This window comes from Pelophylax lessonae (genome assembly GCF_965119305.1).
Source record: "Pelophylax lessonae genome assembly, chromosome: 2".
In the NCBI taxonomy this organism is placed as follows: Eukaryota; Metazoa; Chordata; class Amphibia; order Anura; family Ranidae; genus Pelophylax; species Pelophylax lessonae.
In genome coordinates, this window is record NC_138769.1 from 421065020 (window position 1) to 421092510 (window position 27491).

Sequence of the window (27491 nt, forward strand, 5' to 3'; positions counted from 1 at the left end):
CTGCATGCTCTGCCTTTGCTAGTCCCTCACTGGCGGCCATGTTTGTGGAGCCTTCCATAGGCTTTATAGGAGCGGTCTGTGTTACATCGCTTCCTTTACCCTGAGAACAGCTATCGGTGCAGCAGCCTGAGTGGTCTCTCCAGGTTTAACTTCCTTATCCCTGTATTCCTTGCCTAAGTTTTGTGTTTCTCCCTGTGGGGGTCGGTGTGTGCTGTGTGTGCGGTGGGCTGCGCTCGCCGCGATATTAAAGGGACAGCACTCCTTTTTTTCCTACACACTTTTGAGGGCATGGATTCTCAGGAAAGCAAATTTCCTCCCACCTTAGTGGGGGGCCAGGGGACTGCTGCTGCTTCCCCCGCGGGGGGGGGGGGGGGTGATTTGGCTACTGTCGTGGCTAACCTTGCTGCTCAGGTGCAGATGCTTGTGGCTGCTCAATCCACAAAATGGCCCAGGGTTTTCAATTTCCTCTGATTCAGAGGGCGATGGTGATGGGGCTGCTATGGCTGGGGTCACCTTATCGGGGTCCCGCTCGTCCCTTGACCTTGTGGGGTCTGAAGGGGAGGCAGAAGTTGAAGGGGTTGATCATTCACCCCCTGGCTCGTCTGAAGAGCTTGCACTCATGGATGAATTGGTTGCTTCTATCAAACACTGCATTTGCAGGATGAACCATGTCCTCCTGCCGTCCTGGCCTCTTGTGGGACGCAGCGAAGACGCAGATTTTTCCTTGCACTGAGGATTTTCAGCGCGCTGTTAGTGAATAATGCCGCAATATATGGAAGCCTTCTGCTGTGCCGAGTAGGTTCAAGCTGCGTTATCCTTTCACGCCCGCTACTGATGAACGTTGGTGTGTACCACCTCCGGTGGATCACGCAGTGGCAGTTTTGAATAAGTCCACTGCGATTCATGCTGAGGATACCCCGGTGTTCCGGGATGTCACAGGACAGGAGGCTGGAGTCTCTTGCCCGCCATACTTACTCGGTTACCGGTTCCATGCTGCAAGCTATTTTTGCTTCACTTATGGCAGCTCGGGCTGTCGCGGATTGGACGCAGGTGCTCAGGCGCGTCCTGGTGGCTGACTCTGCCCCTCCGGCGACGTTGGCTATGGTGGATAAAATCCATCAGGGTGTCATGTATTTGTGTGATGCGGACTTGGATATAGTCCCATTGGCTGCACGTGTGCACAGCGTGGCGGTGTTGTCGCGCCGCCTGATTTGGCTGAAGTGTTGGTCTGTGGACCAATCCTCTCGCAAAACCTTGGCTAATCTACCCTATACGGGATCTCGCCTTTTTGGCGGACCCTTGGATACGCTGATGAAAGGGATCACGGGTGGTAAGAGCACGCTCTTGCCCCAATCCCACAAGGCTAAGGTTGCTCATGGTAAGAAGCATGCTTCTTTTAGGCCCTCTCAGGGGGTCCTTTTCGTGCCTTTCGGTCGCACTATAAGGGCAAACCATTCAGAGGTCAAGGCTCCCAAAAAAAGCCGTGGACAGGTAAGCAGAAGTCCGGCCAGTCCGGGTCCGCTGCCCATAACAATGCGGCCTGAAGGGGCGCCCTCACCCAGTTCTGGGGTGGGGGGACGTTTGCTCGGTTTTCTTCAACCCTGGCTGGCCCGTGTTCGGGACAGGTGGGTTCAGGAAATCGGTCGATCTGGCTACAAGATCGAGTTTCTCTCTCGGCCGGCGAGCAGATTTTTTCCCTCAAATCTTCAGGGGGTTCTATTCCAATCTGTTCACTGTGCCCAGGAAGGAGGGCAAGGTACGTCCAATTCTGGACTTAAAAGCTCTGAACCGCTTCGTGCGGGTTCGCAAGTTCCGCATGGAATCCCTGCGGTCGGTGGTGGCTGCCCTGGTTCTGGGGGAATTCATGGCCTTCATCGACTTGAAGGATGCGTACCTTCACATTCCGATGTTCGAGGGTCATCAGAGGTACCTTCGATTCGCCATTGCGGAGGTTCATTACCAATTCATGGCGCTACCCTTTGGTCTCGCTTCGGCTCCACGGGTGTTCACCAAGGTGCTTGCACTGGTTCTAGCTTTGTTGAGAGCCCAGGGCATCTCTGTCCTGGGGTATCTGGACAACATTCTGGTTCGGTCTGCGACCGGCCAGGGTCTGGTGAAGGACCTGTCCGTCACGATGCAAACTCTACAGGAGTTTGGTTGGACGATGAACTTTCCAAAATCGACGCTGTGCCCGTCGGTTCGTCTTCCCTACCTGGGAATGGTCCTGGACTCGGTCCAGGCGAGGGTCTTCCTACCGGACGACAAGCTCAGGACACTTCGGGAAGTAGTCACGTCCCTCAGGGACGTTCCGTGCTCGTCACTCCGGACGTGCATGCGATGTTTGGGATTGATGGTCTCGGCTTTCGAGGCGATTCCCTTCGCCCAGTTTCACACGCGGGGTCTCCAAGCGGAGATCCTGTCCAGGTGGGACGGGCAACCGCAATCTCTGGATCTTCAGATTTCATTGAGTCTTCGTACCAGAAGGGATCTTCTATGGTGGCTACAGTCCCCGGCGGTGTCGGGGGGCAAGTCTTTTCATTCTTTCTCATGGACGGTGATCACCACGGATGCCAGTCTGTCGGGCTGGGGTGGTGTTCTGGGCGTTCTGTCCGCCCAGGGCACTTGGTCGGAGGAGGAATCCTCCCTTCCGATCAACATTCTGGAATTGTGAGCGATAAATCTCTGCCTTCGACGTTGGACGGACAGGCTGCAGGGCCATCCGGTTCAGGTGCAGACGGACAATGCCACGGCGGTGGCCTACATCAACCACCAAGGGGGCACCAGGAGTGCCCGAGCGGCTCGGGAAGTGGCCGACATTCTGTCTTGGGCCGAGACACACGTCCCGGCGATAACATCGGTTCACATTCCGGGGGTGGAGAACGGGCAGGCGGATTATCTGAGTCGCCTGACCCTGGACCAGGGAGAATGGTCCCTACACCCGGATGTCTTCCAGATGTTGTGCGCGAAGTGGGGTCTTCCGGCGGTAGACCTGTTCGCGTCTCGTCTAAACAACAAGGTGGAAAGGTTCGTGGCAAGGACGCGCGATCCTCGGGCAGACGCGTCGGACGCGTTGGTAGCTCCGTGGCATCAGTATCGACTGATGTATGCATTTCCACCGATTCAACTGCTGTCCAGGTTCCTTCGCAGGTTGACCTCGGAACCGCACACGGTGATTCTAGTGGCACCGGACTGGCCTCGCCGGTCTTGGTGCGCAGGCCTCGTGAATCTGGCGGTCGACGCTCCGTGACGTCTGCCTCTTCGAGAAGATCTTCTGTCTCAAGGACCGATATTCCATCCTGCTTTACAGTCGCTGGCTTTGACGGCCTGGCTGTTGAAACCGAGGTCCTGAAGGATAGGGGTCTCTCCCCTGAGGTCATTCACACTTTGGTCAACGCGAGGAAGTCTTCCTCGGGGAAAGTCTACTACCGTACTTGGAAGGCCTATTTTGCCTGGTGTGAGTCCAGGGGGTATCCCCCTCGCTCATACTCTGTGTCTAGGGTGTTGTCTTTCCTTCACACGGGTGTGGACCAGCGTTTGGCGTTGGCTACGATCAAGGGCCAGGTTTCTGCGCTGGCCGTTCTTTTTCAATGCCCTGTGGCGTCTAACCCCTTGGTTAGCACTTTTGTTCAAGGGGTGCGACATCTGGTCCCTCCTAGGAGGGAACCTTTGCCTCCATGGGACTTGAACCTTGTTCTGTCCGTATTGCAACACGCTCCTTTTGAACAGATCAGGAAGATCTCGTTGTCTATGTTGTCCGAGAAGGTCGCGTTTTTGGTGGCGATCACTTCAGCTCGCAGGGTGTCGGAGCTGGCAGCTTTGTCCTGCAGATCTCCGTATTTGGTCATTCACTTGGATAAGGTGGTCTTGCGACCTAACCCTTCTTTTCTTCCGAAGAGGATCTCGGAATTTCACCTCGATGCGGACATTGTCTTGCCTTCACTCTGCGCGAAGCCTAAACATCCGAAGGAGGTGGATTTGCACTCCCTGGATGTTGTTCGGGCGATCAGGGTTTACCTGAAATCGACAGAATCTTTTCGCAAGTCGGATTCTTTGTTTGTCCTTCCAGAGGGACCTCGGAAGGGCATGGCGGCGTTGGCTTCTACCATCGCCAAATGGATCAGGCAGACCATTGAACAGGCCTATGCTCTGAAGGGGAAAGTTCCCCCTATGCCTGTGAAGGCGCACTCTACCAGATTTCTGAGTACGTTTTGGGCCTGTCATCATCGGGCTTCTGTGGCCCAGATGTGTAAGGCGGCGACTTGGTCGTCCGTTCACACCTTCTCAAAATTCTACAAAGTGGATGTTCGGGCATCGGCAGATGCTTTCTTTGGCCGCAAGGTTCTTAGTGCGGCAGTACCTTAGGGTCCCTTGTTTTTGGGCCCTTGGCTGTTTGGGATGTCGTTTATCCCTAGGTTATTTGTTTTTTCCTGGGTTGTTGCTCCTGTTGAGCAAGTTTTTTTCATGCTACCCAGCTGGGTTCCTTCCTTTGGTAAGGTTCCTTTGTTTCTGCTGTGGAGACTGCGTTGCCTTAGGCGCGGCTGCGTTTCCCACCCCTCATGTTTGCACTGCTTTGGGACGTCCCCATTGTGACGAATATGAAGAGGCGGCGACTGTCGGAGGACGTAAGAGAAAACTGAATTTTTGTAAAATCTTACCTGTAAAATTCCTTTCTCTGAGTCCTCCGACAGTCGCCGCCCCCGCCCCTCTTTTGGGGTTTGGTTATATACTCTACTGCTATTCTACTGAAACTGAAGTATGGATACAGGAAGTAGGAGGGTATTGACTGAGGGGACCACCCCCTGGGGGTGGGATATGTTAAAAGCTTTAATATTGACATATTCTGTTGCCTAGCTACTCCTACGGAGAAAGGTCAATTACCCCATTGTGACGAATATGAAGAGGCGGCGACTGTCGGAGGACTCCGAGAAAGGAATTTTACAGGTAAGATTTTACAAAAATTCCGTTTTTTTTTTAAACTTGTGCAAAAATGGATCCGGTAGTGAAAGGGTTAAAGTGACAGTCAGCACTCCTATTAGTAGGATCTGTGTTCAGCATTTACAAACTTGAGCTAAAACCTTCAACAAAGCTTGCTGAAAGCTTTGCAAATGCTTTGAAAAAGCTTGCAGTTCACTTTGCTTCTGCACAAGCCTGAGAGAGAGAGGCCTAGGGGCTCCTAAATTAGCAGTGATAATGCTGATAGCCATGTTCCCTGCAACATTTCTTTATCCACTGTTATTACACATGTTTACAACCTACCTGAGAGGGGCAACTCTGCAGTACATCATTGTTACCACTCCATTAAAGAGCTACATTAGGTGGACTTCCCTGTCAGGAACCACAGGTATTTGTGGGACTTTGCAGGATGATTATAAGAAAACTGTTACTGCAGGTAAAACAGAACAAATGCAAACCTTTTTTTTTTTTTATTATTATTATTATTTATGAATAATGTAGGGAATTAGAATCCCTGTTGAGTTTTTTAGTTTTTCTTGCCATCTGTGTCCCATATGGGAGATTTCCCTTCACTTCCTGTTCCATAGTCCAAGCAGGAAAGTAAGAGGAAATCCCTTGAAAGTGAAGAATTCCTTAGTTGTCACCAGAGCTAGCATCTGCATTGGAAGATATCCCCTCTATAACTGTTTTGGGGACAACTCAAAATGTGTGATTTTCCTTCACTTTTGGTGATAATGGTAAGCAGAACATATAGTGAGAGGGACTCTAATGGAGACCCAGATGGCAACAAGAAACTTACAGGTATTCTACTGCTTCTTCACTTTATCCAAAACTAAAAAAAAAAATATTGCCTTCATTTATTAAAGTAGAAGTCCAGTCAAATCCTAACTATACTTGAAAATGCTCCCGGTCCCTTAACTACCCTGTAAAGGGAAGATATTTATATGAACTTAAAGCGGTTGAAAAACTAAAAAAAACCTGCAAGATAAAAGCATAATGTGCTAGTTTGCATCGCATACTAGCACATTATGGAATTCTCACCTTAGAACAAAGCCCTCTCAGCGGCGCCCGGTCACCGATGAGAAGGCTGACATCTTCTCCCATCCTTTCTTCCGGGATCGCAGGTTCCATTGCTGTGAGTGACCAGAGCCAGGGTAAACGCTTGCACACGGGAACCCTCAGTCCGGCAAGAAGCTCTGAAGTTTCGGCATGGTACGCCAGACCTTCAGAGCGCGTGCGCTGCTGATGTCATCAGCTGCATGCAGGGAGAATATCTCCTAAACTGTGCAGGTTTAGGAAATGTGTTTCCTGCCCAGACATCACTTGACATTCCCGCCCAAAAGCCGCAACTGCTTTTCCTGCCCAAATTTCCAATTCAAAACTCCTCCGCCTTAAAGTAATAACGCCTAATGTTAAATAAATGGTAACATTTATAGTTTAAAAACAAAAGCTTTGAGCAGCCACATTCCCATGCCATCGGGGCACTCAGTGTGCCCCACTAACAATGGAATTGCAGAGAGTAGTCCCAAACCTTCTCTTCTCGGCTTTCCTGCCGGCTTCTCTTCTTTGTCCAGTAGCCCCACGAGAAGCCGCTTAATACATATAAACATTAATATATTTTATTTTCCTTAATTTTGGACTACCATTTCTATGTAATTTTTTTAGGTGAACAATCATATTGTTAATCATATATTCCAAAAATCAGTTACTGGGATGCTGGGTTAATAAACCATTGTTTTCATGTAGGAAAAAGTGGGTTTAATAGAAAATCAATTCAAATCCAATCAAAACAATTTTTAATGCATTTTTAAACAAATTATGGCAAATTATTATTTCTTGTTGCACATATGGCCCGAATTCATGTTGCCTTCAGAGTTAACATGTTATTTTCTTTGGTAGCTTACGGACAGTAAAATTATTTTCAGTCTATTTTATTCCAATGTTCTCAATCTGGGAAGATTTTTACATGGAACAAATTCAGCAACCAGACTTGCCTGTCTCACATGTAAGGAGCACTTGGAAATATGCCTGTAGCAAATTATAATATCCTTGTTTTCATTGTTCTTAAAGACTTAAAAAACAAAAAGTGGACCAACACTCTACATTCTCCACTGTTTCCCACTATACTTACCCTCCCGGGAGTGATGCGCTGTTAGTGCCCACGCAACCTGTGTAGCGGTCTGGGGATTTAAAATCCCTGTTCTCCCTCTTTATTCTCTAGGGTTTCTGGGATGGATGAGCGCGCTTCTAATTTTAAGTGATGATACTAACCAATCAGAAGTGCATTGAACCATCCCAGAAGCCCTGCAGAATGAAGAGAGAGAAGAGCAGGAATTTTAAATTCCTGGACCTGGGGACCAAGGTGGTGGATTATTAAGGATGTAGGGTGTTTGCTTTTTTCATTTTTGTCTGAAAAGGTGAACTTACACTTTAATTAAATTTTGAGTTTTATAGATCTTTTTCATGCATTATTCAGTCTGTTTTACAATGAAACATCTAATAGGTGACAGATTTCCCAGAGCAATATGTGTTTTTCTAAATATAGAGCAAGGGCTGTTTCCTTTCTAGCACAGTGTCTTTCATTGAAATCTTGGGGACGGGCTGATTGGGATGAGGAATGTTGTTCAGATTTTAACTTGGGCCGTTGAGCTCTGTTAACTGACATTTTACAAGAGTAGCTAGAGATGTAGAAAACATGTAAAGACGCCTAGAGCTGCACCTGCTGCTTTCCAGAAAATTCTAAAATATTGATTTGCAATATTTCTTATATACCTGACTGTAACAGAATGTTTAGCAAAAATTGTATTTCTCTTTCGTTCATTGACGGACACAGCTCTTCATCTTTATGACCGTAGGGTTATGCTGCCCCCTACAGGAGTAGGACACTAGGCAGAGAAAAGCTTGAGCACGCCTATGGGTCAGTCTCTGGGGGTATACTCTCACTTCCTGCTATAGGTATTCAGTTTTTTTTCTGCCTAGTCAGGAGTAAGGACCTAGTTCCTTGCTAGGATCTCCGGTCCTAGCTATTTTTTTTTCTTTTTAAATGGAATTTGTTCCTTTTATTATTTTGTTCCTTTGAGAATCTACTATCAACTGCCGGACTGGGCGACAAACTGCATAATCTAGATCCTTAGGATCCCCCCAGTCCGCCCAGCGAGCGCGTGCAGACCACAGCTCTGCACTAGGTCGGCCGCGACATAGCCCCACTGAACGGGGCCTGGCCTGCGAGTTAACTGTCCCGCAAGGGCGCATAAGAACTAGCTTTGGCCTGAGTCACAGCGGTTCCTCCTGGCTGACAGCACCCACATTACAATGGAGCGGTGGCCTGTCCGGTGCGGTGCACACCTTGTTCCTGGTGTGATAAGTAGCTGTTCCCCCCTCTACCCCTGGCAGGTTTTTGGGGCGGACGTAGGATGGACAGACCCTTGGGTTCCCCTTCCCAATCACATCTCCCCTCCCCCAGCTCGTGGTCTTTGTGGCCTGTGGCCCCCATCTGCTCATCAATTACCCCCCCCCCCCCCGGGCGGACACACCTTTTTCAGGTGAATTGGAGTGCGGCACTGGCGATGGGGGAAGAGCATGCTGCCTTCACTCAAAACGATCGTTCCTTGAGGGGGGGTGGGCTTGGTGAGGGCACCTGTTTGGGCCCCCCTCCCTGTTTTGACCATTTTTCCGGCCCTGAGACCCCCCGGGAGCCACGTGGCAAGGCCGCCATTTTCTTGTAGCCTGGTTAGCTACTGATCAGTGGCCATGTTTGTGTAGCTTCAGCGGGCATTTTCCTATTGTTTCCCATTGAAAATAAAGGTGGCCATGTTTTTGGAGCTTAGATGGGTGGTGATTCTCTAGCGCTAATAGCCAGGCATGTCTTTTACTGATCGCCGCGCGCTGTGCAGAAGCTTACTGTGACCTGACCAGTCGTGGTAAGTGCCTGGGGCTCCCTCTCCCTCTTGCTGCAATACAGCGGTAGTGCTGTGCTGGGCCTTGTGGTGTGGACAGTGCGGTGGGATGTATCTTATAGTGTGTTTTTTACCTTGTGGTGCAGATTTCCCTCTCCATTCATGGAATCACTGAAACATGTTTCACCACCTGATCCACTCTGACGATGTGAAACCCTCCGGGGCCCCACAACAGGATGCACTGATGGCGATCCTGGAGTCCTTGGTGTCCAAAGTGGATTGGGTCCTGGGCAAACGGGCTACCAAAAAGAGTCCCCCCACCCTCACCTGCTTCCTCTCTCTTCAGATCCAGGGTCAGAATCAGCCGCTGCGGATGGCAGTTACCCTTCGGGGTCTGCCGCCACGCACCCTGCATGCTCAGATAGTGAGGATGATTCCTCTGTTCCTCTAGCCACGCATGAAAAGGTGCTAGTGGATGCACTGAATGTAATGGTGCAGAAAACCTTACATTTTTAAGATGCGACTAATGCAGCATCATAGGCGTGGTCACCTTTGGCACCCACAAGTCCTCCAAAGCGGCAAGAGTGTTCCCCTTTCTTGCAGTCTTTGACGATATTGTATACTGTAGTTCATATTCCTATCGCACACCTTCCTGGTTTGTAGGCTCGTGTGTACTGCGTGCTGAAGCGATCACCAGTTGGCAACTGGATCAGTTACAAGTAGATGCATATTTGCCAGCACACCAAGGATCTTGCAAAAGCAGTCCAAAAAACTTTTTTTCTGTAAGAGTCATCTCTTGGGTGCTTGTTTTTTATTAAAGAGTCAGTCTGCCCTAAACAGAGTTCTGTCATAGTATGTTTACTTAGAGTATGTCTCAAGGACTGTGTTGTTGAGTTCTCTAAACTTGGTTCCCAGTTTTATATTCTATAAAAGGCAAGATGAAAAGTTGGAACACCCAAAACTTCCTTGGTGGACAAGAACAGTCAGACATTAGAATCCCGACAGACTTGCCCAAGGGAATTCCCTCTCTGCTCTGCCTCCATGCTGAACGTGGTCTGTAGACCCTTGGGAAATGAACCAGGACCATGCTCCACCATGATTAACGATGCACCGTCGCATTTCGCAACTTAAACATGGCCTACACCTCAAACTATGAGCTATGACGGGTTCATGGTTCCTCCCCTCATATGCGCCTCCAAAAAAAAAAAATCCTGACAGACTGAATTGCACTAAGCATGCTCCTCAAGGTTTTCATACTCAGAATGTATGGTGCCATGCTGACTTCAGAGTCTACAACAGGGGTATCATTGGATCACTTGAGTGTAGTGCAGTGTTCATTTAGTCAACCAATATATTTTTTTGATGAAATTTAACACTATTTTAGTCGACTAAAACAAAAAAAAATCCAGATGACAAACTATAATGGGGTTTTATTCAAAAGCCTGACTAAAACTAAATTTGACATCCAAAATGAACAATACACTACCACATAATAATAAGTAGGGGGTATCTGCTAAACTGCTGAATGAAAAAAAAAATTAAGAAAGCGGATTTTCTTTTTTTTTTTTTTCCTTATCTTTCCATATTTAATGTTGGTAATATATTCTGATAATATGTGCTATGGCATTACAGCCAAAGGAGTTTACATTTTTTTTTTTTTTTTTTTTTTTATATTTTAATGTTGCACTCTGTTTGTCAAAAACCTATACTTTTGTTGATGAAACTTGGTTTTATTTATAAAGACGTCATATATCACAATGGCTAAATCTGTGTCTATAGTGCATGTTCAAACCTTAATACCATAAATAATAACATATTAGATTTTTTAACTCCCAGGGGTATATACTGTAATGAGTTTGGAAATTCTACAGAAAGGCTTAAATAATGCATTACAATTTACTGTATTTATCGGCGTATAACACGCACTTTGTCCTCCTAAAAATGGTCCAGAAGCAGCGCCGAGAGGTAGAAGGGGACGGGCGGCGCCGAGGAGAAGGAAGGATGCGCTGTCATCGGAAGTCCCGCCTCCTATGCCGATGTCTATCATAGGCGGCGGGACTTCCGATTACAGCGCGTCCTTCCTTGTACTCGGCGCCCCCCGTCCCCTTCTACCTCTCGGCGCGGCTTCCTGAAAAGTGATTCACATAGTGTCAATGGCGCTGGCGAGGCTGTAATTATGGGCACTGCGCTGGTGAGGCTGCAATTATGGGCACTGCGCTGGCGAGGCTGCAATTATGGGCACTGCGCTGGCGAGGCTGCATATATGGGCACTGCGCTGGCGAGGCTGCAATTATGTGCACTGCGCTGGTGAGGCTGCAATTATGTGCACTGCGCTGGCGAGGCTGCATGTATGGGCAGTGAGCTGGAGAGGCTGCATGTATGGGCAGTGAGCTGGCAAGGCTGCATGTATAGGCAGTGAGCTGGCGAGGCTGCATGTATAGGCAGTGAGCTGGCGAGGCTGCATGTATGGACAGTGAGCTGGCAAGGCTGCATGTATGGGCAGTGAGCTGGCGAGGCTGCATGTATGGGCAGTGAGCTGGCAAGGCTGCATGTATGGGCAGTGAGCTGGCGAGGCTGCATGTATGGGCAGTGAGCTGGCAAGGCTGCATGTATGGACAGTGAGCTGGCGATGCTGCATGTATGGACAGTGAGCTGGCGAGGCTGCATGTATGGACAGTGAGCTGGCGAGGCTGCATGTATGGGCAGTGAGCTGGCGAGGCTGCATGTATGGACAGTGAGCTGGCGAGGCTGCATGGATGGGCAGTGAGCTGGCGAGGCTGCATGTATGGACAGTGAGCTGGCGAGGCTGCATGTATGGGCAGTGAGCTGGCGAGGCTGCATGTATAGGCAGTGAGCTGGCGAGGCTGCATGTACAGGCAGTGAGCTGGCGAGGCTGCATGTATAGGCAGTGAGCTGGCGAGGCTGCATGTATGGACACTGCGCTGATGAGGCTGCATTCGTGGGCACTGGTGAGACTGCATTTGATTTAAAAAAAAAGGTTCTGAGTTCAAAGCTGTTTATTTTAAATTTCTGTTTTTTTCCTGAAATTTCTCTCCTAAAATTTAAGTGTGTGTTATACGCCGGTGCGTGTTATACGCCGATAAATACGGTAACTAAACCCATTAGATTTTAGTCAACTAAAACGTGCTGGAGATTTTAGTTGACTAAAACTAAAATGGCATTTTAGTCAAAAGACTGACTTAAACTAAATCGAAATTTGATGTCAAAATTAACACTGATGCAGTGCACTGTAGAAATGTAGCTTGAACCATGTAGGTAATATTTTGACTGGCAGCTAAGTGTGCTGTAATTACATGACAAGCTATTTATGCACAGGAACATGGCAGGCGCGCATGTGCAGGAATTCATACCGACAGGTTTCCATTCAGAAAGGGAAAGTGCAGTCATTCAAAGAATGGCTTCTGGCCATACAGAGCTTAGACATTTCAGTGGCATATGGTGCAAAGAGGAAATTAAAAGATGCTGGATGGTTGTTACCTAGCTACTTTAATACTGTTAGAAAGTTTTTTTTTTTTTTTTGCTATTAGTCATGACTACAGTTTAGCTCTAAGGCCTCTTGCACACAATACTCCTGTTTGAGCATCTCCTTTTTCCAGACCTTTTTTTTGCATGTGTCTGCGAGTATTTGCGTGCATTGAGGCTTTAATTACTGACCAAAAATGCAGATTTTTCTATTTTGTTCTTACTGAAGAATGCACAGCGCTTGTTTACGCGCCTGTGTGCATAGGCACATTACAATTCATGGGCTGTATTTTAGCTCAAAAAGCTGTACTGAGCTTTTTCAAGCCGCGAGATGCTCAAACAGGAGTATGGTGTGCAAGAGGCCTAAAAGGGACTTTGATGACCTTGGCCTTTCTGTATAACCAAAAATATTATACCTAAAAACTCCTTTAACCACTTCTGGACTGGAAGGATTTTCCCCCTTAATGACCAGGCCATTTTTTTCGATTTGGCACTGCGTTAAATTAACGGACAATTGTGCGGTCGTGCAACGCTGTACCCTAAAAAAATTGATGTCCTTTTCCCCCCCACAAATAGAGCTTTCTTTTGGTGGTATTTGATCTCCTGTGCGATTTTTATTTTTTTTTGCTTTAAACAAAAAAAGCGCAGAAATTCTTAAAAAAAAAAAAAAAAAATCAATATTTTTTACTTTCTGCTATATAACATTCCCATAAAAAAATAAAATCCATTTTTTTCATTCTTTTAGTCCAATTTGTATTTTGCTACATATTTTTGGTAAAAAAAAATCACAATAAGCGTATCTTGATTGGTTTGGGCAAAAGTTATTGCCTCTAAAAAACTAGGGTAAATATGTCATTTTTATTTTCTATTTTATTTTTTTTTTTACTAGTAATGGCGGCGATCTGCAATTTTTTAGCGGGATTGCGGCAGACAGATCGGACACCTAACTGGCATTTTTGACACTTTTGGGGAGACCAGTGACATTACTACAGTAATCAGTGCTAAAAATATGCACTGTTACTGTATTAATGACACTGGCAGGGAAGAGGTTAAATCAGGGGTGATTAAAGGGTTAAGTGTGAGCCTAGGGGAGTGTTTTCTAACTGTAATAGGATCACAGGCCCTCTGGGATCATTTCAGAGAGAACAACGGTCAGCTGTGTTTACAACAGCAGAACGTCATTATCTCTCTCAGCGGGGAGTGATCGTGAGTGCCTGGTGGCAATCGCGGACGCTGGCCCCGTGGATCGGCATCCCCGCTGCCTAGTGGGGGCGGGCACGCACCGACGACGGCGGACCTTTTCCACCAGGAGCGCTCCCAAGCGCAGCCGAGCCAGCCTGCCGCAGGGAAACTCCAATCAAAAATGAAATTTTTCCTATTAATAGTATGTTAAATATCTTTGATATTTTTCATTTTCTAGAAAGTCTTATCTGAGCTGGACAAACCGCTTCTTCCTGTTTTTTCACTGACAACACTATCTCCCTTTATCTGAATTTGCAAATCTGTCTTTCACTTCCTAAAAAGGTTGTCTGCCTTTCTTAGACAGGCATGCCCAGCCCCACCCCCATCCCTCCTATCCTTCACCATGATCTCCTGTCTTCATAGCATAGTTTAGGCTGGCAGCTTCTTCTGAGCGAGAGAGAAGGCGGGGGGGGGGGGGGATAGAGAGAGGGAGTCACGCGACTGACACAATATATGAAATAAGGTACAAAGGAACATTTTTGAAAGTTTAAAGTTTTAGGCTCTGTCTCTACTAGTGCGCCCTTTCCGAACTATGCGACTTTGAAAAGATGCCTGCACTACTTTGATGTGACTTTGATCCAGAGAGTGTAAAGTTAGATCAAAGCTGCACTCTAAATTGCTAAACTTAAGAATCGCACTAGTGGAAACGTAGGCTAGAGTGCAACTTTGGAGTGTGACTTTGAGTGCAGCTTTGATCCAACTTTACACTCCCTGGATTAATGTCGCATCAAAAGTTGCATAAAAGTAGTGCAGGTACCTTTTCAAGGTCGCTGATTTTCAAAGTCTCATAGATGGGAGCAGGTGAAATCGATGGGCTGTGACTTGTCATGGGACTTTGTATGTCCAGAGTCGCATGACAAGTCACACTAGTGGAAATGAAGCTTTAGTCTACATTTCCACTATTGCGATTTAAAATGCGACTGATCCAACTTTACACTCTGGATCAAAGTCGCATTAAAAGTTGCATCAAAGTAGTGCAAGTAGTGTACCTTTTCAAAGTCTCATAGATGGGAACGGGTGCCATTGAAATCAATGGGCTGTCACTTGTCATGCAACTTTGGACACACAAAGTCGCATGACAAGTCACACTAGTGGAAATGGAGCTTTAGTTTCAACTATTGCGATTTGGAATGCAACTTTGATCAAACTTTACACACTCTGGATCAAAGTTGCATCAAAAGTTGCACCAAAGCAGTGCAAGTACCTTTTTCAAAGTCGCATAGATGGGAACAGGTGTCATTGATTAGTCGCACTAGTGGAAACGTAGTCTTAGTGTGGTTGCCTGCACTAAGATAATTGTAGACTGTGAGCTAAGACCCCCGAGCACTTCCAACTACACTGACAGTTCCTTCTCCTATGGTATTCTTCATTTATAGCCCAGCACAGCTATACTGTATATGTGCACCTGACTGAAAACTGCAAAATTCAGGTAAAAAAACGTTTATAATTTTTTCATTTTGACCTATAAGGCTGAACTCCGATTACATTAACGATTGCAGGGGAGAATTGCACTTCCGCTTTAATATAATTGCCTTTTATTTCTGCAACAAAATGGCATTTGTGTACAGAAGAGCCTTCACTTGTGAGTCATATAATAGTAAGGAGTCTTGATTGTATTGGGGAATGTGTCCATGACTTCATAGCCGGTGACATGCTGTCCTGTCATTGGACAGAGCAATGTACAATTTTATCATTTCTTACTAGCTGGCACGTCATTTTGCATTTAATTTGTGTGGAGAGATAATCAAAAATGCCTTTTAATAATCAGTGTGATTCAAATCATGAGAGGCAGTGCAGAGGATTTATATAACACGGGTAGTGGATTGAAGTAAATCTCTTTTAAATGAGGGTCAGGATCATAGCAAGCAAAATAAATACTGGGTGTTGAGGGTTGTTTAAAAAAAAAAATATATATATATATATATATATATCTCAGGTTTTGTACTTTCTACTGTGTATGCTGAAGTCAGGCATGGTTAAGCAAATGTGTCAAAACGTATAATGCCAAGAGAAAGTATGTGAACCCCTTGAAATGAACTGGTTTCTGCAGTATTTTGCCATAAAATTGTGATCTGTTCCTCATCCAAGTCACAACATTAGATAAACACAAGAGGCTTAACTGCTTGCCAACCACATCACCAAGATGTACAGCAGCAAATCGGCCTCCCTGCGCTGGATCACCAACCTACTACATGATCCACGTGCTCGGGCAGGGGCACACGCGCCCACTGTCCCGGCTGTGCTGTGATTCATCACAGCACATGTCGATCACCGGGTCTCAAGCAACGATTGACTGCCGGCAGGCCCAGCACCCGGTTATCGGCTCTAAGCTTCCTGAACACAGAACACAGCTCTGTGAATGTAAACAAGACAGAGCTGTGTTCAGTGACAGGGAATCTCATTGTTTGTTCATTCTAAGCAGGGAATGAAAACCACTAGATCCCTAGTAAAAGCAGCACACAGTACACACATTAGCACTTGTTGGGCACCTATTTAACCCATTGATTGCCCTAGATTTTAACCTTTTCCTGCCTAGTGACATTAGTACAGTGACATGCATATTAGCACTGATCACTGTTATAATGTCAATGGGGATGTCAATGGCAATTAGTTCTCCCAAGCATCAGTTAATGTCAAATTTTTCCTGCCACACTATTGAAGTCCACTATAAGTCGCTGATCGTCGCCATTATTAATTTTAACAAGAAAATCTGTATACAGTATCTCACAAAAAATAGTACAGCCCTCACATTTTTGTAAATATTTTATTATATCTTTTCATGTGACAACACTGAAGAAATTACACTTTGCTACAATGTAAAGTAGTGAGTGTACAGCTTGTATAACAGTGTAAATTTGCTGTCCTCTCAAAATAACAACACTCAGCCATTAATTTCTAAACTGCTGGCAACAAAAGTGAGTACACCCCTAAGGGAAAATGTGCAAATTGGGCCCAATTAGCCATTTTCCCTCCCCGGTGTCATGGGACTCCTTAGTGTTACAATGTCTCAGGTGTGAATGGGGAGCAGGTGTGTTCAATTTGGTGTTATCACTCTCACTCTCTCATACTGGTCACTGGAAGTTCAACATAGCACCTCATGGCAAAGAACTCTCTGAGGATCTGAAAAAAAAAAGAATTGTTGCTCTACATAAAGATGGCCTAGGCTATAAGAAAATTGCCAAGATCCTGAAACTGAGCTGCAACAGGGTGGCCAAGACCATACAGCGGTTTAGGAGGACAGGTTCCACTCAGAACAGGCCTCGCCATGGTTAACCAAAGAGGTTGCTTGCACATGCTCAGTGTCGTATCCAGAGGTTGTCTTTGGGAAATAGATGTATGAGTGCTGCCAGCATTGCTACGGGCGGGGGGCGGTCAGCTTGTCAATGCTCAGACTATACATTGCACACTGCATCAAATTGGTCTCCGTGGCTATCGTTCCAGAAGGAAGCCTCTTCTAAAGATGATGCCCAAGAAAAACCTTTTGCTGAAGACAAGCAGACTAAGGACATGAATTACTGGAACCATGTCCTGTGGTCTGATGAGACCAAGATAAACCTATTTGGTTCAGATGGTGTCAAGCATGTGTGGCAACCAGGTTAGGAGTACAAAGACAATTGTGTCTTGCCTACAGTCAAGCATGGTGGTGGGAGTGTCAGGGCCTGGGGCTGCATGAGTGCTGCCGGCACTGAGTAGCTACAGTTCATTGAGGGAACCATGGATGCCAACATGTACGGTGACATACTGAAGCAGACAGAGATGTATAGTAACGAAGTAGAACTACTTAAGTACTGTACTTAAGTACCGAAATGCGGTATCTGTACTTTCCTAGAGTAGAATTTTTTTCTCCTACTTCTACTTTTACTTCACTACATTTTTTCGATGATTTCGATACTTCTACTCAAGTATTTTTTTTTTGTGCTACATAGTTACTCGTTACTTTTAAAAAAATTACCACTGCCAGAACAGTAGATGGCAGGTTGCATAAAGCTCAAAAAAAATGTGTATAATGTCATTTGTAAATCAGCGCATACGAAAATAAAGGCTGTGTATAATAAAAGCTGCTATACCAAATCTTTCCAATAAAAAGAAAATATGAAACAAACAAATAAATGGTGCTACAGCGCTTAAAGTGCATCAAGAAACTACTAACAAACACAGGTTAATCATTTGAATAAATCATTTGAAATCATAAAAAACAATATGATGTTCAAACTTTTGACTTCTTTCTTTAATAACTACATAACACAGTACTTGTACTTCTACTTTCAGTACTTGAGTAGAAATTTTTTTTCAAAACTACTGGTACTTTTTACTTTTAGTACTTAAGTAGCAAATTTTTTGAAAAAACTACTTGCAATACTTAAGTAAAAAAAATGTTGAATACTTTAGTACTTCTACTTAAGTAACTTTTTCTGCGAGCACTTCTACTTCTACTCAAGTCACTTTTTGATCGAGCACTTGTACTTTTACTCAAGTAGAAATTTTGAGTACTTTATACAAGTCTGGAAGCAGAGCATGATCCCCTCCCTTCAGAGACTGGGCCGCAGGGCAGTATTCTAACAAGACAATGACCCGAAACACACCTCCAAGATAACCAATGCCTTGCGCAAGAAGCTGAGGGTAAAGGTGATGGACTGGCCAAGCATGTCTCCAGACCTAAACTCTATTGAGCATCTGTGGGGCATCCTCAAACGGAAGGTGGAGGAGCGCAAGGTTTCTAACATCCACCAGCTCCCTGATGTCAACATGGAGGAGTGGAAGAGGACTCCAGTGGCAACCTGTGAAGCTCTGCTGAACTCCATGCCATAGAGGGTTAAGGCAGTGCTGGAAAATAATGGTGGCCACACAAAATATTGACACTTTGGACCCAATTGCAACATTTTTACTTAGGGGTGTACTCCCTTTTGTTACCAGCAGTTTAGACATTAATAGCTGTGTGCTGAGTTATTTTGAGGGGACAGCAAATTTACACTGTTATACAAGCTGTACACTCACTACTTTACATTGTAGCAAAGTGTCATTTCTTCAGTGTTGTCACATGAAAAGATATAATAATGTGAGGGGTGTACTCACTTTTGTGAGATACTGTAAATCCCATTGTTTTTAAATGTTATAACTTTCACATCGCAGTCCTGCTATAAGTCGCTGATCGCCCCCATTACTAGTCTAATTCTTGTCCAATAATTGTTACTTGTGATGCACTGTTTTATATGATCCTTAGTCCTTGTTCTGAGTTTTATGTAAACACAAATTTTTATTGATACATGTATATCCATTCTTGCATTTTCCTCCTCTTTATTTCTACCACTATTTTTTATGTTATTATCTGAGGAAGTGGCTTGTGGCTACGAAACACATCATGTTTGCAAAATGACTAGGCCTATAGCTGAAAAGTAAACTTGCTCTAGTCCATATGGGATAAACATCTGCATTTTTGTGATATATTTTCATTCCATTGTAGAACATTATAATTTATTCTTTTACATCTAAATAATCACACTCATGAATCACTATGTATAATATATTATTATTTAATATTCTACATAACTGTCTGTTTAAGGTCCAGCTCCTTGATGCTGATGTCCTTGAACATGAGGGTGATGAAGCAGAAGACAGTGAATCACCTGAACAGAGAGCTCGCCGACCAATGAACGCTTTTCTACTGTTCTGCAAGCGTCACCGCTCCCTTGTACGTCAGGAGCATCCTCGACTGGATAACCGTGGTGCTACAAAAATATTGGCAGATTGGTGGGCCTACCTGGATCCTAATGAAAAGCAGAAGTATACTGACATGGCAAAAGAGGTTTGTTGGGACTATCTATATTTAGACAGAGCCTTAAAAATGGAAATATCTCAATTTCATGTAGAACTTTGGTTTAACCTAAAGATTGCCCATTACTCTGCAAAATTCACTGGCAAATCAGACCTTAAGAATCAGTTTTCCGTAGTGCAGAACTTTATTTGCTGCAAAATATGTACATAATTATTGGGCATTTGGAGGTTTCTGTTTATGTTTGTGTTATGCGGGAGTTTAGTAAGTTATGGTCACCACTTCCCAAGGTTGTCCTCGCATCCTACCAGCTGACGGTAACCTCACATAATCGCAGGCGGAGTAATTATTGTCATTATGGTGATTATAAACTATTATTGGCTATAGCTGCAAAGCATGAACTGTAAGGCCCCTTTCACACTTATGCGACGCGATTTTGATGCGACATTGTCGCGATTTTGAGCAAATGGCTCAGGGCTATATACCTCAAAACGCATTAACCACTTTACCACCGGAGGATTTTCCTGCTAAAAGACCAGGGGTTATTTTGCGATTTTTTACTGCGTGACTTTAACGGACAATCGCGCGGTCGTGCGACGCTGTACCTAAACGAATTTCACGTCCTTTTTTTCCCACAAACAGAGCTTTCTTTTGGTGGTATTTGATCACCTGTGCGATTTTTTGATCACGCGCTATAAACAAAAAAAGAGCGTAATTTTTGCAAAAACAACAATATTTTTCACTTTTTTTTATATGAAATTCCCCCCAAAAAAAATGTAAAAATCAAAATTTTTTAAAATTTTCAGCCAATTTGTTTTACGCTACCTATGTTTGGTAAAAAAAATCGCAAAAAGCGTATTTTGATTGGTTTGCGCAAAAGTTATCGCGTTTACTAACAAAGGGAAAGATTTTTGTCATTTTTGGTGTTTTTTTTTTTAACGAGTAATGGCGGCGATCTGCGATTTTTTTTTGCGGTACTGCGACATTGCGGCGGACAGATCGGACCCTTGACTGACATTTTTGACACTTTTGGGGGTACCAGTGACATTACTGCAGTAATCAGTGCTATATATATGCACTGTTACTGCAAAAATGACACTGGCAGGGAAGGGGTTAACAGTATTGGACAGGGAGGGGTTAAGTGTGTCCTAGGGGCGTGATTCTAACTGTGCAGGGACAGGTCTACTAGTGTAAAAACAAAGATCAACAGTTCTACATAGTAGAACTGTTTGATCTTCACTTTTACACAGGGAGAACTGACAGGCGGCTTGTTTACACAAGCCGCTCTGTCTTTCTCCCGCTGTACCGGCGATCGTAGTGTGACCGGCGGACATCGGGTCCGCCAGTCACACTCCCGCACTCCTCCGTGAACGAGCCGAGGCGGGCGCGCGCCTCAGCGGGCGCGCGCCCGCCCGCTATTGGCTCTGGAAGGAGTGACAGGCGAGCGACGTAGACCTACGTCACTCTGCCTGGCCGGGGCCGACTGCCGCAGTAAATATACTGTGCGCAGTCGGCAAGCGGTTAAAATCGTGCCAAAGTAGTGCAGGAACTACTTTGAAGTCGGTGCGACTTCAAAACGCACTGATGAATGGGGCTCATTGAAAATAATGGAAAACAACTTGTCATGCGATTTTGCGGTCCAAAATCGTGGGACAAGTCGCACTAGTGTGAAAGGGGCCTAAGACTTAAGCAGAGAAACTAGAACCTTTACTGTGCAGCACATTTGTTGGAAAGTAGGAATAGAGGTTTGTAGGGAGAGCAAGGGACCATCACTTACTGTGCACCTGTGTTTAACCACCTCAATACTGGGCACTTAAACCCCCTTCCTTCCCAGACCAATTTTCAGCTTTTAGCGCTGTTGCAATTTGAATGACAATTGCGTGGTCATGCAACGCTGTACCTAAACCAAATTTGTGTCATTTTTTCCCCACAAATAGAGCTTTCTTTTGGTGGTATTTGATCACCGTCAGGTTTTTTCTTTTTTGGTGCACAAATAAAAAAAACTGAAAAGTTTGAAAAAAAAAAAAAAAAAAGTTTTTTTGTTTAGGTTATAAAATTTTGTAAATAGATATGTTTTTTCCTGCACTGATGAGCACTGATAATGCCGCACTGACAGGCACTGATGAGGAGACACTGATGGGGTGGCACTGATAGGTAGCACTGATATGCAGCACTGATGGGCACTGATATGTGGCACTGATAGCACTGATATGCAGCATTGGTGGGCACTGATAGGCAGCGCTGATGGGCACTGATGGGCACTGATCGGCACTGATGAGTGGCACTGATTGGGGGGCACTGATGGGCACTGATAGGCAGCACTGGTGGGCAATAATGGGCACTGGTGGGCGGCACTGATAGATGGCAATAACGGCACTGGTGGGCAGCACTGATAGATGGCATTGGTGGGCAACACTGATAGGGAGGGCACTGGGGGGCTCTCTGAGCCCTGCTTGCCATCCCTGGTGGCCATAGTGGGCATCCCTGGTGGTCATCCCTGGTGGCTTAGTGGCACCCCTCCCCCCCCCCAGGGCTGCACTGGTGATCAATGTTCTGATTACCAGCACAGACCCCCCCTGTGATCAGTGAGTAATTAGAAATACTCACTGATCACCCCCGCAGCAGCACCGATCATCCCTCTTCTCCTCACTGACAGGATCTGTCAGGAGGAGAAGAGATCGAAGCCGTTACAACGGCTCTATTTACATTACATGACGGCTGTGATTGGACACAGCCGTCATGTGATCAGGAGGGCCAATCACAGGGCCCTCCTGCCGAATGATGTTGCTCTGTGTCCGAGGGACACAGGCACATCGAGATCGCGCCGCTGCGCGTGCCCGCGGCGGTGCGATCTCTCTCCTTCTGAAGGACGTTCCGGAACGTCCATTCAGAAGGACGAGACTCCCGCCCGGCCGTATATCTACAATGGCCCGGGTGGGAGGTAGTTAAAGAAGAACTCCTCCAGCTTTTCCTCCCTAAAACAGATGCATGTAAATAAATCACAACCCCAGTGTCAGTTTGTGTGTAATTTACCTACTTTAGCTGCATAGAGCAGGTTTCTGTGTCTGTGATGTCACTGGCCAAATTTCAGATTTCTCTAAAATCTTGTTTCCTTCCTTTTTCCAGTCCTGATACTAAACGTCCCATGATCCTTTTGGCCTCTGTAGTTTCAGGGCAGGCTGTGGTAGTCACTTGTACCAGTTCTAGGAGTTCATGTGGATGTTTCTGGGCCTTCATGTGGGTTGTGAAAGGGGAGAGTATTGAAATTCTGCTCTCACCGATCACACTCCATTCCACTCTGCAGTGAACAGAGTGATGCACAGTAGGAAGTGTAAGCTTATAAACCATCTATTGGACAAGAAATGTGTTATTCTAGCAGGTGTGTGTGTGTGTGTGTATCTTTTTGAATAATGCTGTGATCTGTTAGGTGGGAGTTGGGAGGTTTGGACTCTTCCTGTAGATGTGACTGGGTGGGATTTAATGCTAAGTTGGATGTATTCCATCCCACCCACCATCAGAGAGTGGACGAAGTTACATCATTTGCACAGTCTCAAAGACTAGTTTTAGGCTAGAGATGCAGCAGGAAGTGGTTATGGAAGGGACTCAGTCTACAGCAGGCTATACAGAGGGTCACATGGTACAAAGCCACAACTAAACCCAGAATATCTGAGGATCTGCAGACAACACAGCAACATGGCATAGAGGTATGATCTATTCTGGGACTGATTATTCCATTCAGTTCTAGTGAAAAGAAAGTTGGAGTTCGGCTTTAAAGCAAAAACAACCAAATGACCTCTTCCCCAGTGTATAGCTGGTTCCCTAACTCACTATCTTCCCTGCTTTGGTACGCCAGTACTTTTAGGCTTCCAGCCCCCCACTGATAATGCTGTGCACAGTGACTGACAAACTAGTAGCAAGGCCCAAATGCACGAAGAGTGTTTAGCAGTGTGCAGGCCTTTCCTGTACCCACTTCACCAAGCCAGTTTCAAATCGCTTGGCACCCGCTCTGATGTGGGAACCAGCTTCTTACCAAATTAAAATAATGAATTCCTCTATACTTTGCTAAAGGGAGAGAATGTCATATGACCATCTTCCTGACATGGGAGATGAAAGCTAAACTTGTGCCCTTTGCCCTCTCCAAACCAACATAAAGGTGGTGAATTAAATCGATTATAAATGTGCCCAGTCCCTCTGTGAACCAGAGTCAGCTGTGCAGTTGTGGTCTTCTTTACCCCACTGTTGAGGGAGAAACAATATTGAGAAGTTCTTTTTGTGTTATTTAAAGTTGATTGACGCTTTTGTGGTCCAATTTGAGAAACCTCCACAATATGTTTGTGTTTTTATTCACTCAGCATACCTAAAAATGTTTTTTTATGGTGCAGGTTTATACATAGGATGCTATAGGCAGCTTCTGTTTTGTATAGATGGCAGTGTGGAGATGGGGTTAAAACTCAGGGACAGTTTATTTTTGTACAGTGCTTTAACATACAGTGCACCACCCAAGCCTCAGCTCTTTAACACTTTCTTATTACAGATAGTCCTACTCCTTTATTTTATATGTGATGATGGAATCTGCCAGCATTGTACAGACAGGGTTAAAGTGTATGTTACCCAACAATTTATATTCCTGTTCTCTGCATTGCTTCCTTTGTGCGAAATACCTGGTGACCCCCCCCCCTCCCCGCAGAGCCATTCACTGGGAAGATCAGCATACTGCTGTTTCTCTGCCTCCTGCTGACACGCCCCTTCTCTGCAGTCTCCACCCCACCTCTCTAAATTCTTTATGCAGCTGAGGTAGTGATTTTTTTTTTTTTTAATACAATAATTTTGCCTTGCATCTCTATTTTAAACTGAATGGGTTGTTCTACAAGGTAAGGGTTCACATATTTTTTAATTACTGCAAACACAACTCCCCAACCTTCTAAACATTATATAGTAAGGTAGAACTAAGTTGAAACTTGGAGCCTGTTCACACCACAATTTCTGCTTTCTGGATGCATTTCTGCATGCATGTTTTTTATGAGCGTTTCCCCTCATCTCAATTGAGGACATGTGCATTCCAGTGAGTTTTTCATGGGTTTTTTCTGCATTCCAGATGCTTTCCACATAGAAAAATGCAACATGTTCTACTGGTCTGAGTCCCCGTTCACACTGGGGCGACCTGTCAGGCGACCTGGTCGCCTGACAGGTCGCCGTAGGTCGCCTGCCATACAGAAGCTATGGACCCGTTCTAATAGGAGCGACACAAGTCGCTCCGACTTAGAAAAAGGGTCCGGAGCTTCTTTGGGGCGACCCGGAGTGACCTGCATAGACTTCAATGTTATGAAGTCCGTGCCGGCCACTCCGAGGTCGCGTGCGAGCAGCGCGCTGCGACCTATGAGGTCGCCCCGGCAAGTCGGATCGCCCCAGTGTGAAAGGGGCCTTAATAAGGGCCATTTGAATCCTTTTTAAACACTGTCCATGAGTTTTTGATGCAGAATAAAGACACACTTGACTGCATCTGGTGTGAACCAGCCCTGAATCTTCATAAAAGTGCATGTAAAATGGAAATGAGTTGTATATGAATGGAAACATGCGACACTTAATTTAGTGTGTGGGCATTGTGAAGCGGGCCCTTAATGTTTGTAATATATACAAGTGAAAGTGATTTGTTTAATGTAAGCAGCCTTATCAGTGTATGGTAATGTCTTTCATGATTCTTTTTCTGTTTTTGGTAACTATGCGTGCACATGGAGGAGGCCATATATGCTCATTACATATGCAGTTTCTGTTCCTTGCTGTGCTGTACTGTACAGTCTTGTGTCTTGCTGATCTTATCTCACCAGAAGTCCAGTTTGTTGCGTATTACTGAAAAGAGTAGACTTTCTAGATTCTCTAATTGTATGTTATTGTGGCCGGGGGTCATGTGACGTCATATATATATGGGAGCTTTAGGAGCAGCAATTTTTTATTCTTGACAAAAAAATAGTAATGCTTTTTGACAATGGCATGTGCTTTATTGATATGGGTTTTGTATTCTGTAGTAGCTATAACTGTGGTATAAAATGGTAGTAATTTACTGACTGTTGTAGCAATGGTCACTTTTTGGCTTTTGTCATGGTTGGTCTCTGATTTTGGTGATGGTCAGTTCTGGATGGTATGCAGTCCAAGATGAGGTATGATTAATTTACACAGACTGTGTGCCAGACTGGATTGTTTTGTACAACACTGACCTCACACCTAATATTAAGTTATATTTCTATGAATCGAAGTAGAGATACTAGGCCTGGTATGTAAAAAGTGTTCACTGCTAAGGCTGGGCTCACACTAGTGTGGATTGAATGCAGGTTTCCCTGCATCCAATTCACATGATATGGGATTGTGCCCGGCTCTCAATGGAGCCAGTTTACACATCTCCGTGGCGGCTGCGGAGCAGATTGTAGAGGGGTCCTGTGCATCTTTGGCTCCATTTCAGGTCCAAATTCAGGCAAAAATTTGGGCCTGATTCATTCCTGAAATGGAGAACAGGGACGCACCGGACCCCTGCTGTGAGCCGCATCTGTTTTAAGTGTGAACCCAGCCTCAAAGTATTCTTTTGTTTACCATAGCAACTGATTAGCATACCCCCCTCATCTTTATAATCCCAGTTTGAAAAATAAATCCAAATAACTGTTAGGTTGCTATAGATTAGGGCTGAAACAACTAATCGACATAAACAATTAAAAATATTAGGAAATACAGTGTAGTAAACATTCAGCTCAGTACACCGTCCATACATGTCAATAAGTACCGGATTGTGTGAGGAGCAATGCCTCATGGGACAATGTAGCCCTGGGCAGGAGAAGGAAGTGATTTACAGTGATTCTAGAGGCCAAAGGTTTGCAGCCCTACTATAGTTGACAATCATTTTTTTTTCTCCTAGTATGCCTTTCATACACCAGGCTCATTATCTCTGCTAGATTTTTCACTAGGAAAAGTCCTATTCTTTTGCAGCTTTTATCAACCAGGGTACCTCGAGGTTTCTTCAGGGGTGCCCTGGCAAAATGCCAAAAAAGTGCCCCAAAACTGGAAACAAGCCAGCATGTGGATAAAGCTGCCTTTTAGTTACACAAAGCCACAAGTTTCTATTAGGCACCATTACAAACTTCTTAAAGAGGAAGTAAACTCCCCTGAACAACTTTACAGCATGCAAACCATTTTACAGTCACTTACATGTAGGTGGCTTTAAAAGTAATACCAACTGCACTGTTTAAGAGATATTGTCGTTGTTTGTGTCCGTGACGTCACTCGCGCATGCGTGTTTCGTCCCTCATTTACCGCACACTCAGCAAGACGTCAGTCTGTGCAGCTATGTGCCGTGCCTCTGATTGCAAAGCTCCACGGCATATCAATCCCGCGAGATATCAGTGTTCTTGAAACACCCCATGTGACCAGCTACGTCACAGGGGGTGTGAACAATGACATCCATGGTTAACAGTGGGAGGATATTTACATGTGTACTCCTATTGGTTTGCTGGGCTTTGTCGCCAAGGTAACGGTATACTAAAACGAGGCTTGGTTCGTTTTTACTGAGCATGCACGGGATTCTGGCTGTGACAGAGAGGAAAGGGCGGAAGTACAGATAAGGCTTGAATCGGAAGGCAACCACAAACATCGCGCCGGCTTCAGCAAGAAAAGATAAAAAAAAAACCAAGCTGCACAATCAGTAAGAAAGATCCTGTAGGGCCAATTTATATCCTTGTGAGTTTTAGAAATGATATACATAGTGGCCATATCATTACTGGGAAAATTTCTTCAGAGTTTACTTCCTCTTTAAGGGCACCTTAGCTGAGTGATGGAGCAAAATTGAGGGAAAAGAGGGATAGAAGTGGAATACTAGGCGGTAGGGCTACATGATATTGAAAAAAAATCACATTGCGATATTTTTTTTCCCAACTATATATATTGCGATATTTTTTTGCGGCGGATCCTCTTCGTCGTGCATTTTTAGTAGTGATGAATGTTGTGAATGTTGGCTGTGAGCGATGAGCGCCGTACGCAGCGGCACAGCAAACCAATCACGTGTGCAGGCACGCGGAATGTGCAGCCTTCTGACCATACAGGGTTAATGTTAATGTAGGGCAGTACTGATTGCAGTACTGATTATAGTACCATACAGGGTTAATGTT

The 27491-nt window shown here is 45.2% G+C and overlaps 1 protein-coding gene across 3 annotated transcripts in view; it reads left to right on the plus strand.

Annotated features, from left to right (window-relative positions):
• The window catches only part of BBX (BBX high mobility group box domain containing), a 133353-nt gene that overhangs the window by 23849 nt on the left and 82013 nt on the right, over nt 1-27491 (plus strand). For all 3 annotated transcript variants that reach the window (XM_082246741.1, XM_082246743.1, XM_082246742.1), the window contains exon 3: nt 19135-19377. In XM_082246741.1, the coding sequence (XP_082102867.1) occupies nt 19135-19377 (243 nt within the window). The remainder of the gene's footprint in view (nt 1-19134; nt 19378-27491) is intronic.